This window comes from Vulpes lagopus, chromosome 7 (assembly GCF_018345385.1).
Source record: "Vulpes lagopus strain Blue_001 chromosome 7, ASM1834538v1, whole genome shotgun sequence".
Classification (NCBI taxonomy): Eukaryota; Metazoa; Chordata; class Mammalia; order Carnivora; family Canidae; genus Vulpes; species Vulpes lagopus.
The window spans coordinates 94,938,322-94,953,279 of NC_054830.1; the positions used below are offsets into that span (position 1 = coordinate 94,938,322).

Sequence of the window (14,958 nt, forward strand, 5' to 3'; positions counted from 1 at the left end):
TCTCTCTCTCTCTCTCTCTCTCTCTCTCTCTCTCTCTGTGACTATCATAAATAAAATAAAAATTGAAAAAAAAAATTGAAAAAAAAAAAAAGAATCAAGGCACAGATCCCATCTACACTCAAAAGGAAGGGATTGGATTATTCAGTGGTGAAGGTCATTAGAGGTCAATCTAAAGGGTATTCACCACACATCCCAAGAATGAACGTATCTCCACATTTTGTAGAATATGACAATGAAAATAAATGAACTGTGGAGACAATCTGCCTCAACATGAATTCTGATTCTTTTGTTGCATGACCTTAGAGAAATTAATTTCTTCTGAAGCTTCAGTTTACAGAAATGTGAAAATGGGAACAATTATCTGTGTCTGTAAATATGAATGTTCTGTCAATAGCTTCAGCCCAATGATCTTAAACATGAGATTATACACTTCTACACTTTTTCCAAAGCAACTGTGAAATGTATTAATTGTGCATGACACCAAGCAGATATTATATAGACAGAGTAACAGCTCTGATCCTGCCATGTTCAGGTCTGCAGATCAAGATTCTACCTAGGAGGTGAGATACTCCTATAGATGCAACTTAAATATGCTTAACAGGATTTGATTCATTCATTCAGCAAATTAAACAGCTACAAAGCACCACTCTTCTAGGTACTGGGTATATATATAAATGAACGAAACAAATAGAATCTTGTCTCTGATGAGTTTATGATATAGTCCGAGTTTATGATACACTGATTTAATACTGAGGATATGATTTATATATTAGGGATAGTAAAGAGGACAGGGTCCCTACCCTGGTGGAGATTACATTCTAGATGGGAAATGTGGGTGACAGAGCAGATGATTTTCAAAAAGACAAAACACAGAATGATTTCAAACGGTGACAGAAGAATAAAAGGGATGAATACAGATAGGCTACTTTAGATAGAGTGTCCAGGGAAGGATGGCATAGGGAGGTGAAGAGAAGAAGAAGCCACATGGAAGCTAGAAGAGTCCCAGGCTGAGAAACTTCATGTGCAAAAAGCCTGAGGTGGGAAGAAGCTAAGTATGGCTGAGGGTCAGAAGTCCATGAGAATGGACAGAGACCCCCAGAAGCTCAGGCTAGGGCAAGAGCCAAACCACATAGAGCCTCACGGCCAATAAATCTGTTCTCAGTTCAGTGGGAAGCCACCCGAAAATAATAAGCAGAGGAGTGACAACATATGATTTACATCTTTAATGTAATGACCGGGCTGCTATGTGGACAATGTAAAGCAGGAGAATAGGAATGGAGGAAGGCAGGATACCGAACGAATAAAAATAACATATAAAAATAAATACTGTGAGAAATACAAGGAAAGATAAGAACAGGGCTCTCTGACTGCAGTGTACAAACAACAATCCTACACTCCCAATCCTAGCACAGGCTACTTGCGCTATGGTGGCAGAGACAAGTCATAACTTAACCAGTGAACATGCAACTAGAGTTTAAGTAGTGAAAAATGCCATGAAGAGAAGTAATACAGAAAGGGCTTAAAGACTGTTGAGGAGTGATGTTTTAAATAAGATCAAGAAAGCCACACAAATAAGATGACATTAGAGCATGGCCTGAGTGAAGACACAGAAGATATGGAAGCAGGTGATGCAGGGCAAACTGGCACTGTCCAGGACTGAAGGTGCTGTGCATCTGAGGAACAGCGGAGAGGGTGGCAACACTGGTGCCCAGGGAGCTGATGCAGACCAGTAGGGATGTGGGAAATGAAGACAGATCATCGACCTTGTAACCCACCATATGGATTTCAGTGTTATTCTAAATGGGAACCACTGAGAGATTTGTGGAGGGGGACACACGTGCAGGCCTCATGAGAATGCAACAGTGCAGCAGAGCTGATACAGAGGAGGCTCAGAGAATGCCTCTCTGGTGGGGGAGGTGATATTTAAGACAAAGCAGGAAGGATGAGTAACAGGACAGGTGTCAGGTAAGAGGCAGGTGGGCATTCCAGGAAGTGGGAACAGCCAAGCACGAAGTCCTGCTGCTGGAAAGACTGCAAAACACCAGAGAAACTGCAAGGTCAGTAAGCCTGCAGTAGGCTGCAGAGGAGGAGAAGGGACTTGGAGAGACAGAGCAGGGACCCCCACAGGCAGGTGGGATATCAAGCCTATTAAAGTGAGACTCCATTTGCTTAATTTTCTATATGTATGCATATTTTAAATGTCTAATATCGGTTATGATTAAGTATACTTTAAATAAGGTCTGGCTTTAGCAGTCTTTAGAGACACAGAAAATGAGTATCATTAATCTACCAGTGCCAGCTGATTTACAACCGGATCATTTAAGGCGCCTCACATATATTAGGAACCTGTTCATTTTCAGTATTTTTCCCAAAGATGCAATGAAAATAGAAAAACCCTCCAGTACATACAGTATATGAATTACACCACATACCACCCGCCTTATTTTCCTCTTTGGTATGTTCATCCTTGAAAGACCCTATTCCTTTCAAGTGTAGCAACATTTTCCTCATAATTACTTTTGTAATCTGTTCTTTATGCATTTTCATTACTTTTCAGTGTCAGGATTTAAAAAAAATTAAAGTTCTGGCCCCAGACTCAGTACATGTCTCCTATTCTTTAAGAGAAAAATAGACATATGCATTTGTGTACCTAATCAGAAGATATTGAGGGCAAACAATGAACCAGGCACAATGCTAAAAGCTCTGAAAAACAAGATGAATACAACTGGGAACCTGCCCTCCAGGATGCATAGCAATTTCAGTATGTTGTAGAGTCAAGGATTTGAACACATGAATGCCAAATAATATATGTATTGATTTTCAGTCTCATAGTTACCAAATATCTTATAATCAGTGTATTTTTATCTCTGGAAGGAGCCTCTGGGAAAGAAATATAACAATTTTGATATAATACCTTTCCAGGGACTAATGAGATATTTCAAAGTTAATATGACTTTTGCTTGCACAGGCAACATTCTACAAATGAAATTTAAAATTATTATTAAAAAATTCTGAATAGGGACGCTTTGTTGGCTCAGCGGTTGAGCATCTGCCTTTGGTTCAGGGTGTGATCCTGGGGTCCAGGGATTGAGTCACACATTGGGCTCCCTGTGAGGAGCCTATTTTTCCCTCTGCCTATGTCTCTGCCTCTCTCTCTCTCTCTCTCTCTCTCTCTCTCCCTCATGAATAAATAAATAAAATATTTTTTAAAAAAATTCTGAATAGACACCAAATGACCTTGATTTAATACCCCAATCTGAGGCATGCTGGAGAAAGCTAAATCATTCAGGCATTCAAGGAAAGAGCATTTCTGTGGAGGACCAAATTTTGTGCACAAAGTTTTTCATGTTTAAACTGTTTTTTATCTAGGCATCTTGGAAATTTGCATAGGATTATGCAACTTCTCAGGGTCAGAACAACTTCTCAATGCAAACTGAAAAAGCCTCTGTCACAATCACCAAGGCTGGAAGGAAACACAGCCCAATCTGGCTATGTCCATCATTCTATTTTAGGGGAGATCTCCAGTACAGTGCCATGTAATAGATTTTCAGAAGTTTAAAACAAAAATGAAAGATATCTCGGTCTAAAATCAAGGGTTCATTTCTCTAATGAAACAACCACCAAAATACATAAGCCAAGGAGATAAACATCAAATATCAAAATATAATAAATAGCTTGAATGGCAAATTATGTAGAGCTGTCCATTACAGGAACCACTGGCCCACATAAAGCTATTAATTATTTGAAATGTGGCTAGTCCAAACTGAGTTTTACTGTAAGTATGAAATATACTTAATTTTCAAAACTTAGCACAAGAATAAAAAAGAAAATAAAATTTCTCAATATTTTAATATTGGCTAAATTTTGGGTATATTGGATTAAAAACACATTATTAAAATCAATTTTCCTTTTCCTTTTATTCTATAATGTAGCTACTAGAAAATTCAGAATTTTTATTTGACAGCACTGATTTAGTGCTTTTTCCTTGAAAGGGTATTAGACTATTCATATACAGTAACTGATTTGTATCTTCTTGAATGATCTTTGTTTTTAGATGCCAAAGGAATCTAAGGGCTCATGATCAGTACAGTACTTTTTGTGTTTGAATTATCTCTTATCTAAGTAAGATAATTTGCAAATTTGTACTGCTTTATGCTATTCCATTCAGATTACTTCGCAATCCACGGTAGAAGACTTTGTAGCTCTCTAGTCTATGTTCTTGAAAGCTCTGCTTCACAGCACACACCTGTAAGTAAACCTGTGACCCATTCACAGGTAAGCCTGAGTGGTCAAAGTATTTACCAAGCATGAGTTTGAGAATATTCTTTCTGCTCTTCTGTACCCAAAGACTGGGTGCCTCTGAATATTTGCTAGACTCCTCCATACCCTTGTCAAGGACACTTGGATAGTGAACAAGTATATTTGACCAGCCATTTTTCATAAGTGCTACAGCCAAGTGTCTGCTCTTAGAGTAAGAAATTCGTGGTGGAACTAAAGCCTATCTATCATAGACCAATTATATACAGATTGTCTAAATTCTATAGAATAAGTATAAAATTTTGTTTTGTTCTGGACTCTTCTGGGTGATATTTACTTGTATGCATATGTGGCCTGCCCATATATAACTGCTTTTCTGAGACCAAACTTGCACTGTCTGGTGATGACCTTTAAGTTGTTCATGATGGCAGTTGTCCATTCAATTTTCAAATAGCCATAAAACCAACATGTTGGCAGCTAATAAGGACATTCAACATTTAACTAAAAATGTCATTTCTAAAAATTCTTATCTCCTCTATTACCTCCTATAATCTTTTTTATTAAAATGAAAGTAAGTCTCAATCCCCAAATTTGTTTCCTTTCTGAATTTCTCTTGTACCCACTCTGACCTGGGTTCCAATCCTGACTTCTTCCCCTCCTAAGTGTGTGACTTTGGGAAAGTTTCTTCAATTCCTGGGCCCTTGTTTTTTTTCTGTAGAAAATAAGGCTAGTCAACTGTATTCGTTTTTCCAGGGTTACCATAACGAATTGCCACAAACTGTGAGTTAATGCAACAGAAATTTACTCTCTCACAGTTCAAGAGGCTAGAAACCTGAAATCAACATGTCTTGTAGGGCTGATTCTTTCCAGAGGCTGTCTGGGAAAATCCTTCCCTTGCATCTTCCAGCTTCTGGTGGCTCTTGGAATTCTTTGGTTTGTGGCCACATCACTCCAATCTCAGCCTCAACTTCACATGGCTTTCTTCCCCGTGTCTGTGTTTTTGCTTCTTACAAAGACAGCAGTCATTGTTTTAGGCTCACTCTAACTCCAGAATGAGTTCATCTCAAGATCACCAACTAAATACAATTGTAAAGACCCTATTGTCAAATAGGGTCATATTCTGAGAGTCTGGGTAGCCTGACTTTTGAGAGGCATGCCATTCAACACACTATACCTATCTACAACAGAATTCCATTATACTCAGGAACATGGATGGTTTTCACTAAGGATTTGTGTTACAATGGATTTTTAGTGTGTTTTTTGTAACTAACTATGAATTGTTCAACTGTGTGTTATTTTTACAATCAGGAAAAAGAAGGTTACTTTTAGAGTTGAAACAGTGTATATAATTAGCATGGCCCTAAAAATACATTCATGCTCAATAAATAGTATATTTTCCCTCTCTTACCGTCTAATTATCTTAGCCCTACAACAATGAGCTATCAGCACAAATCATGTGTAGATACCAGGAGAACAGAGAGCACTTCAAAGTTCTGTGCAAAGATGAAAACACAAACTTCTTGCCCTTATTCAACGATTGCTTATGGTGAGGCAGGTTGAGCAGCTCTCTTCAGAACCTGACCTATCACAGTTATGGTAGGAATACTAAGGAATAAATGACCATCTAAGAGATCCTTGCATCTCTGTGGAATGAATATAAAGGTCATAAAGAAGGCTCTGATAAAAATTAGGAATTTCATTTTTGCTATTCTTTGCCTACTGTGCTAACCATTTGGTTCATAATCAGTTACATTCCTACTTCTGTATTTTCCTTCTTTATATAATTCCATCTCTGATGTATTTTAAGAAGAAAAAAATAAGAATGTTATTCCTACAGTTTGTTATCTTAGAAACAGCAGGGGTGCTATCATAGGTAAATAAAGGTTGAATGAGAGCTCAGCCAGCAGCAGGAGGCAGTGGAGACCTAGTCAGCACTTCCTACATTACTTGGCCACCTCCGATCCCCACCTCTGATCCCACAATTTCTCTTCTTCTCATCCCTTGCCCACTAGCGCTCTGTATCCAAACACACCAGGGCTGACAGTGTCTAGACCACTTTCCCTAGGACCACCAAAGACACTAGACTCCCAACCTGAGACTCTCAAAGTAATTAGTCCCAAAATGAGCAGTTTTCTAAATATTCATACTTCTCACATAAAATACATTCAGTCTTACTTCAAGGCTTTTTTTGCAATTCTTCTATACTCTGCCTTAGGAACTGATGTCAGGAAGAGTAGTGAAGAGGTCGATGGCATAAGCTATTTTGCTTTGTTATACCTGGTGTCTACAGACATTGCCCAGTTCTGCCTGGTTCTCCTTTCAAGGGGTTGATCCATTATTATTTCTATTATAACTTCCTTCTCTTAGAGCATAGCAACTTAGCAGGAACAAATGCTAATCTGCCATGTACTTGGAGAAGAATTGGAATTAAGGATAACCCTCCGCAAACTTCAGTGATGCTATATGAACAGAAACCCTCTGTATTTCACAAAAACTTCCTACTTTTTCACACCTTCTGGGAATTGCTGTATCTACTGTAAAATCATCCCAATTCTTTCTTACCATTCCTTGAAAGTTAGGTTTGATTACTAACAGCTTGCAGCTACCCTGCCTGCATGGTGATATGATGTGCTACCTAAGCTGTCCATGCTATGCCCCATGTTAAACACAATAGAGTCAGATAAAATATCACAGACTCCTCCAGTTACTTTGATATGAGCCTTTACCCGTCCTTCTGGGATGCCTGGGTGGCTCAATAGCTGAGCATCTGCCTTCGGCTCAGGGCATGATCCTGGAGTCCAGGGATCGAGTCCCACATCAGGATCCCTGCATGGAGCCTGCTTCTCCCTCTGCCTATGTCTCTGCCTGTCTCTCTCGGTGTCTCTCATAAATCAATCAATCAATCAATCAATCAATCAACCAATCTTTAAAAAAACCAACCAACCAACCAACAAACAAAAAAAAACAATCCTTCTTCCTCAGTTAAATTACTATACCCGAAGTCACTGGATCTCCAGAAAGGTGGGCTGAGCAGAGAGGCACACCACCAAACCTAAATGTCTATCAAAGAGAAACTACAGGTTACATGGAGGGATATCCTGAATGTATAAAGCAATCCCTTACCTGGATTGGGTTGAAGGTATTCAATTGTTTTGGTCATTATTTCCATCACAGCCCTGCTGGTGACATCCACTTTCTGAAATGAGAAAAACAGATATTCTAAGTGACAAGAATTATTAGCTTTAGAACCTAAGTTTTGCTTGAGTAGATAAACAATCTCTGGTGCTATAGCAGAGCAACAAGCTCTGCAGTAGATAGTGAGGCACTAGAGATGCTCGAGAAGGAAGAATCACTTCACATTCAGTTAGGCTCGATCAAGATGTGGAAATCCTATTTACTGAAAGAGGAACCTGGAATTTCCTAAAAATTTGTTTCAAAATATACTTCAGTATCTTCTGGCAAAATAAGGTGGCGATAGCTTTTTCCTCCCCGAAGTGGCCTGAGGTGGTCACTATTAACATAGAAACTCACAAAAATCATACAAATCAAAAGGTTCAAATTTACATGTTCACTTTCAGAATATCTGTGAAACTGTTCATGCCATAGAGGGTATGCATATCCAAAAAGCCACCAAAATTGTGTCACTTTATATAATTAATATCTGCCATTCCACTGTTAAAATGCTAGAGTTGGTAGGTGTGCCCAGGCCAAACAGTGGAGCTTGACACAGGTCCCATGCCCAAGAAGATAGTCAATTTTTGTTGTACATGCTTAAAAATGCAGAGAGTAAAGCTGAATTTCAGGTTCTTGACCTAGCTTCTCTGGTCATTGAGCACATTTAGGTAAATAAAATCCCCAAGGGTGAACCTCAGATTTATGGAGCTCATAGTCTGATTAACCTCTACATGAGCTCATGCCACTGCACTGAGATGATTCTTACTGAAAAGAACAAATCGTTCCTAAACCAGAAGAGGAGGTTTCATGTACACATGCATGCATACACACATACAACTCAGGAAAAAAACCAAGGGAATAAAAATATATGCCCCATGAATAAATTTAGCATAAAATAAACATAAATAAAAGTTAAAAAGAAAACGAAAAGAACGTGGAGATCATGAATCACATTTTGCCCCAGAGGCATTTGTGGGTTGTCTACAGTGGGCCAGCCATGGTGGCAGGTTTGAGGGACAGAAAAAAAGAAAAATGCAACCTCAACTCTGTTTATTCAAGTAAGAGATGGAAAGTTTTTTTTTTTTAAATTTATTTATTCATGAGGGACAGAGAGGAGAGAGAGAGAGAGAGAGGCTGAGACACAGGCAGAGGGAGAAGCAGGCTCCATGCAGAGAGCCTGACGTGGGACTCGATCCCGGGTCTCCAGGATCACGCCCTGGGTTGAAGGCGGTGCTAAACTGCTGAGCCAGGGATCCCTGGGTGGCGCAGTGGTTTAACGCCTGCCTTTGGCCCAGGGCGTGATCCTGGAGATCCGGGATCGAGTCCCACGTCAGGCTCCCGGTGCATGGAGCCTGCTTCTCTCTCTCTCTCTATCATAAATAAATAAAAATTAAAAAAAAAAGAAACAACATCGATAAACTGCTGAGCCACCCAGGTTGCCCGAGATGGAAAGCTTTTATTTAACTTCTCAGGACACCCTAAGTGTATAAAACTTTTGAGCAAAAGCTTGAGCAAAATCAATCCCTAAACCTTTGGTTACTTCCAAATAAAAACCTCAATCTTAGAGTCTATCTATGCAAAATTTTGAATGGTCAGCATTCGCGTTCAGCAGGTCAGCATGTCTTCTCTCTGTTGGGCCTTCCTCCCTACATGGAGAGTCTGTATAGTCCACTCTACATTCCCTCATAAAATCCTTTCCTTATCAACATGTGTGGTCCACTCACTCACTCATTCCACTCCACAGGGTACATAACTAATAAAAACAAATGCATCCTCCTATCCAAAGTATGTGTATGGGGATATATAATATAGATATGAGTGAAAGAAATTTTTAATGATAGAATTTCAGATATCAGGTCTTTGGGGACTTTATTGTTTTAACTGGAATTCAAGGGCTCTTCCCTCAATTCCAAGAAATTTTTCAGTAACTTACTACACCTACATATAAAATCAGCCTTTTCGGGATGGGATAAGTATCTCTCATAATCAGAAACCAAACCAAAATCCGTCAGAATATTTTATCTTTCAGTTTTGTTTTTCAATACTTAATAATTTCCTATTCCATGGCAGTCACATTTTTGTGTAAGGAGTTTCTCATTATTGCAATTTACAGAGGAAACCACTCTTTCTTATAAGGTCATCATGGTATAAAATTACTTTAAGAAGCCCTCCTATTCAAGAGGTGCCAGTCTACATAGGAACCCTGTACCATGTCCTTTAGGTTGATCTGAGTTTATAGGATGCCTGAGATTTGAGCATGTATCAAGTAGTGTTTAGCACAGAAGTGAATAGGGGTTCCCTGGAGTTGTGCAGTACATGACTTGTGTGGTCATAAGTGGAGGTACTGGCAGTATTAGCAGAATACCAACCAACCATTGTGTACTCAATGTCATGGAAGTTAATTAAAGGTGATGGCACAACAAACACGCTGGAAGTCCAGGTTACATGCATGATAGGAGGGAAACATATATCACCTAAGGACTATATGACAGAGATAAAAGAATTAGATGCCAAATGTGTATCCAAGGGTCCTGTGTGGCTATGATGGGAAGAAACAATTCCAAAGTTCAAGGTTTCTAAGAGAGTGAGCCAGAAAAACTGAATTGTCCACTGACCATTTCATATTCTGAAATCATCTGCTACTAAGAGGCTAGCCAATTTCTAACTTTCTCCCATATCTGCCCTCCATAATAATTATGCCCACCACCATCATAAAAGTGTTTTCTGTTTTTCAAAAATTATTCTAAAGGCTTTAAATACCTTAACTCATCTAATACTTAGAAACCATGTCAAATAGATACAGAGAGGTTAAGAAACTTTCCCAATTTTGGTTCTAGAGTCTGTATTCTTAACTATTACCCTATAACCCTCCTTGAAAGCATAAGCTCTTCATAGAAAGACACGCAACAGGGACACCTCCCAAATGAAGAGAGAGCCCAAGTTAGGCTGCAAAGCTCTTTGTGACATCTCCCAGAAGGGGCTGGGAATATGGCAGTGGCCAAAACACAGGACCAAGGGGAAAACATCTGCCATCCCATCTTCTGGGGTTTTTTTTAAGTCCTAAAAATCTATAGAAACTTTATCCACAAGAACCATTCTACCCTGGGTACCCCTGGGCCTCTGCAAAACGGGGCTCTCCCACTGAGTCAAACTGAGTTGTTTGACCACAGAGGCTGGTGCCAGAAGTGCATATTTGGAGTGGTCCACAGAGAGGTCAGCCAGGAATGTGTGAAAAATGGTTCTGATTTGAGGTATGGAACCTTCTCTCTCTTCCTGGCTCTTTAAATAGATATCTCAACTAATCAGCCTCTATTAACAGAAACCACTAGCTTGGCTAAAGCCAGTGGTCTCAGGGAAAGACACAGGGGCAACACAGATGCCAATATTAGAACATGAAGTTTGGTTCCCAGTAGGATTCAGTATTCAAAGGGAAGTAAGAATAAAAACTAACCAGTGTCCCCTGTGGTTTGACCAAAATCTTCCAGGAAGGAGCCCATATCTTTATATCAGATCTTTATAGATTTTGTGCTCAACAAGGCAGACCCCTTCAACACTTTTAGTTACCTAAGCTAGATATCACTATAAAACAAGCTCTAGTCAAATCTTTTTAATCAGAGTATAAAATAAAATTTGCTTGAAGTCCACTTCTGAAATCAACTTTATCCAATTATTTATATATTATTGAAACATACCTCAACCAGGAAATAGCTTATTAGCAAACTCATTCACTGGGATTTTCCTCTTGATTTTACTATGACAGATCTCACTTGATAGACTTAAATAACATAATAGAAAGAGACCAGTAGAGCAACTAATCCCAAGCCTTAATATTTTGAATGTGCAAGTCTGAACCTAGTGAAGGAAAATGAATTGTCTGAGGTCATACATCCATCATGGCTATGATGGGAAGAAAAGTAATGGGTCAGAGGTTTTCTAAGAAAGAACACTGGAGGAACTAAATCATCTAATGGCCATCTGCAGGTAGGAAGCTGACCAGATTCTAACTTCTCTCCATCTCTGTCCTTGCTAATAATGTCTGGGAGTCTTTTTTGCTAAACTATACTGTGTCGGTCATGGACAGGCTGAGGGCCATTACCCTATGAGAACCCTGAATGTGCCTTATTAGGTACTTGCTAGGGAAGTTATTATTTTTTTTTTGGGGGGGGGAAGTTATTTATATACTTAAACTGGCAATGTCCAAGCACATATTCTCTTATTAATAGGGCTGATGTAATTAACATGAACTAAGATTTCCACTTAAATAATTTATCCTAGCTTGCAAGAGCTCATTTCCATTTGAGAACAGCAGTTTAGCTCTGAACTTACATAGGTCATGATTTCCTCAATGCCCCAATTTTCCTACTACTTGAAAATAAGTTTTGATGCATCCTAAATCACAATCTCCATTGCTGTGAGCTGTTGAGACTCCCATTTCTTTAACTAGCCTTGTCTGGATGAGGGTAGAGAGCCATTAGAGAAGGTTGTTTAGAGGTGAAACTGTAAATATGTATAAAAACAGGTATGTTTTCAGGTTATAAAAACTCAAAGTAAAAAATTTTTTTCTGAAAGTAAAAGCCCAGGCATATAGCCTTCTGGTCTTTTTTCTTCTATTTTCTCAATACCACTATTTTAGCAACTCTCATACTTGGGAGTTAGGAGGTTCTTCCTGCAGTCTCCAGCCTGGTGATTTACAAGTTTGAGTAGTGAGAAAAAGAGCTCTCTTAACTCACTCTACTCACTGTAACATTTTTCTTTATCAGGCAAAAAGCAAGGGTTGGCATACTGTGGCCACTGAGCCAAATCTGGGCCACTAGCTATTTTTATATTTTTTAATATATTGGAAAAATTCAAAAGAAAAATACTATTTCATTGCACATAATAATTACAGGAAATTCTAATTTCATGGTCTTTTGATTGGAATGTAAAAATGCTCCTTCCTTTTAGTCATCATCAATAGTTGCTGTTGCTCTTCAACAGCAGAAGTGAGAAGTTACCACAGATGCTCTCTGATCCACAAAGCCTAAGGTGCTTACAGAAAAAGTCTGCCAATCCCTGGCTAATGTTCTATTTTTACCATGTGCCACACTGAAGGTATGGATGCTGATCATTCCACCAGCTGCCTCAGCTTCTAGAGATAAGACATAAGACAACCAAAGGTACTGGACTGACTAGAATAAGGTTATTGTTCTGAGGCATCTGGATATTACCTTTTCTGTTGGAGAAAAAGCAGTCATTGCGTCCTGAGCCTAGGTGACAACACCCACAAACTACACAGCATTCCTTGTGGGGCACTTTGTGTGTAACTTTATATGGTCAGATACTGACTGCATCCTCCCAGATGCTGTCACAGGGACATAGGAGCAGAGTTTAAGAACAAACAGGTATTTTAAAATGGAGGACAATTTTTGGGTTTGGTCAATAATAAATAGATGAATGAAGCACTCACTTGGTCACACAAAAAGCAATTTTAACATGCCATATGAAACACTAAAATCTTATCAAATTCTTATTTTTTTATCACTGAAGAAAATGAACCTATTAAAAGATACACATACCCACTTAAAGTAATGAGAACCCTGAATGAGACACCTAATTAAACAGTCAGAGACATAATGAAAACAGCTCCCTGGGAAAGTTTGTCTGGCAGTGAGATACAGGTTGGCCCCATAAGGATGTTTTAATAGTTCCCTACTGACTTGGGAGAATTAATGTACCTGTTCCCAAATTGCTCTGGTTTATAGTAGTTATTTGGTATTCAGAAAGCCTGATTAATAGTGTGTTGAAAAATAAAAACAAACAAGGCATTAGGCGGAGATTTCCCCACTGTATTTTTTTTTTTTTTTTGGTAAACTTCTTACACATTACCTTTAATGATATTAGCACAGAAATGTATTGTAAACATATCACTGAGAAGAAACCTGACTTTCCTAAATTTCAGGACCAGGAGAAAGTTGTCTTTGAAGCTCATCTTGTTTGAGGCTCTTACCATCTTACAAGTTTATGCCAGCAAGGAAGGATTTTAGTACAGTCATCTACACCTTCTGTTTGACTACCACATCCATGAGGAAGACATTCATAAGCATGATAAAAACTCCTGGGTGTACTCAGGGATATGTGTTACTCAGCCTACTGGCTGGGACTTTATACCCTTTTCCTTCATTTGGAATAAACCACCAGAATTCAATGAAGTGATATTATTAAAACGTGACATTATTAGTAACAAATTACTTGCCAGAAAACTCAAAAGAGATGATGACTAGTGTGCCATACACCACTGTCACACTGTGGTTTTAGCAGTGATGAGGAATTCAGTTATAGCCAAGGCTTTTTTTTTTTTTTTTAAAGCAGCTCTGACAGCTAAAAGTTCTTTCTTACATTGAGCCTGACTCTCTCTCTCCAGAGTTTCTACTCATTAATTCTATTTTTACCGCTTGGAGTTATAGAAAAAGATGTAACCCCTTTCCACCCAATGACTAATTAAACGTATTAAGATAATGACCACAGGACATTCTATCAGCCTTTACCCCATATCCTACTAATAAACTCACTCTTTCTCAGTCTTATATGGAATGACATACTTCCCATTCTTTCCCAACATCCTGCTTGTCTTAAAAATTGAGGCTACCCTTAAGAAGAATTCCATTCTCACTGAAGTGATACATAGCCACAGTTCCAATCCTATGACTTCTTCCTGTTTCAATAGAAGGGATCTCCCAGGACACTTTTCAAGCTACAAAAAGAGGTACTATACCCCTTCATTTGGACTTCTACATTAACCATATATGTAGGAGCAAGAGAAAATTGCAGGATTTAGCTCAGGCAGCCTCTGCTCTAGGAAGCTTCCACTGACTTAACCAACCTGAGTAAGGTCTTTCATGGAAATCCTCGACAAGGCATCAAGGACCATGTCCTGTGAGCCACATGATTTATGTGCCCATTTCTTCCATCAAAACTGGAAGTCCCTTAAAGGCAGGAACTGTGTCTTAATCATCTTCATATTCCTGGTGTCCGGTCCAACACTTTACACGTGGAGGAAACATTTACAGATATTCCATATGAATTAATATAACCACATGCACATGGGGACACACATATACAAAACTGTGGCAACAGATGGAAATTTGAGAAAGTAGTAGAGATCACTCAAATTCTAGAACTTCCTCTTGATAAAAAATCTGTAGTTTCTCAATAAACAAATCTTACAGTGTCTATATCACAGTAAGAAATTTAGTCTGTACTTAACAAATCTTGTAAGCAACAGATATCATTTAAAACTAACACAGAAACAATTCTATGCAAGGCACTTAAGAGGAGGAAAGAAATGGTTATGGGCAGGGCTCCTGCAGAAACAACAGAGCTGCAGGATTCCATCCAATCAGCTTGGGGAGCTGTGAGGACTGGGAGACACATATGTAATTTTACTGCGTCTTGGCAGGGGAGGGGTTAGGGTGGCTGATTAGAGAAACAACCTCTAGGAATACCCAATTCTCTCTCCCAGTAGGGCTGCTTGATGCAAACCTCTAATTC

At 38.9% G+C, this 14,958-nt stretch overlaps 1 protein-coding gene across 2 annotated transcripts in view; it reads right to left on the minus strand.

The window, feature by feature from the left end:
* Positions 1 to 14,958, minus strand: part of SH3GL2 (SH3 domain containing GRB2 like 2, endophilin A1) — a 204,999-nt gene that overhangs the window by 31,331 nt on the left and 158,710 nt on the right. For both annotated transcript variants that reach the window (XM_041764419.1, XM_041764420.1), the window contains exon 3: positions 7,381 to 7,453. In XM_041764419.1, the coding sequence (XP_041620353.1) occupies positions 7,381 to 7,453 (73 nt within the window). The remainder of the gene's footprint in view (positions 1 to 7,380; positions 7,454 to 14,958) is intronic.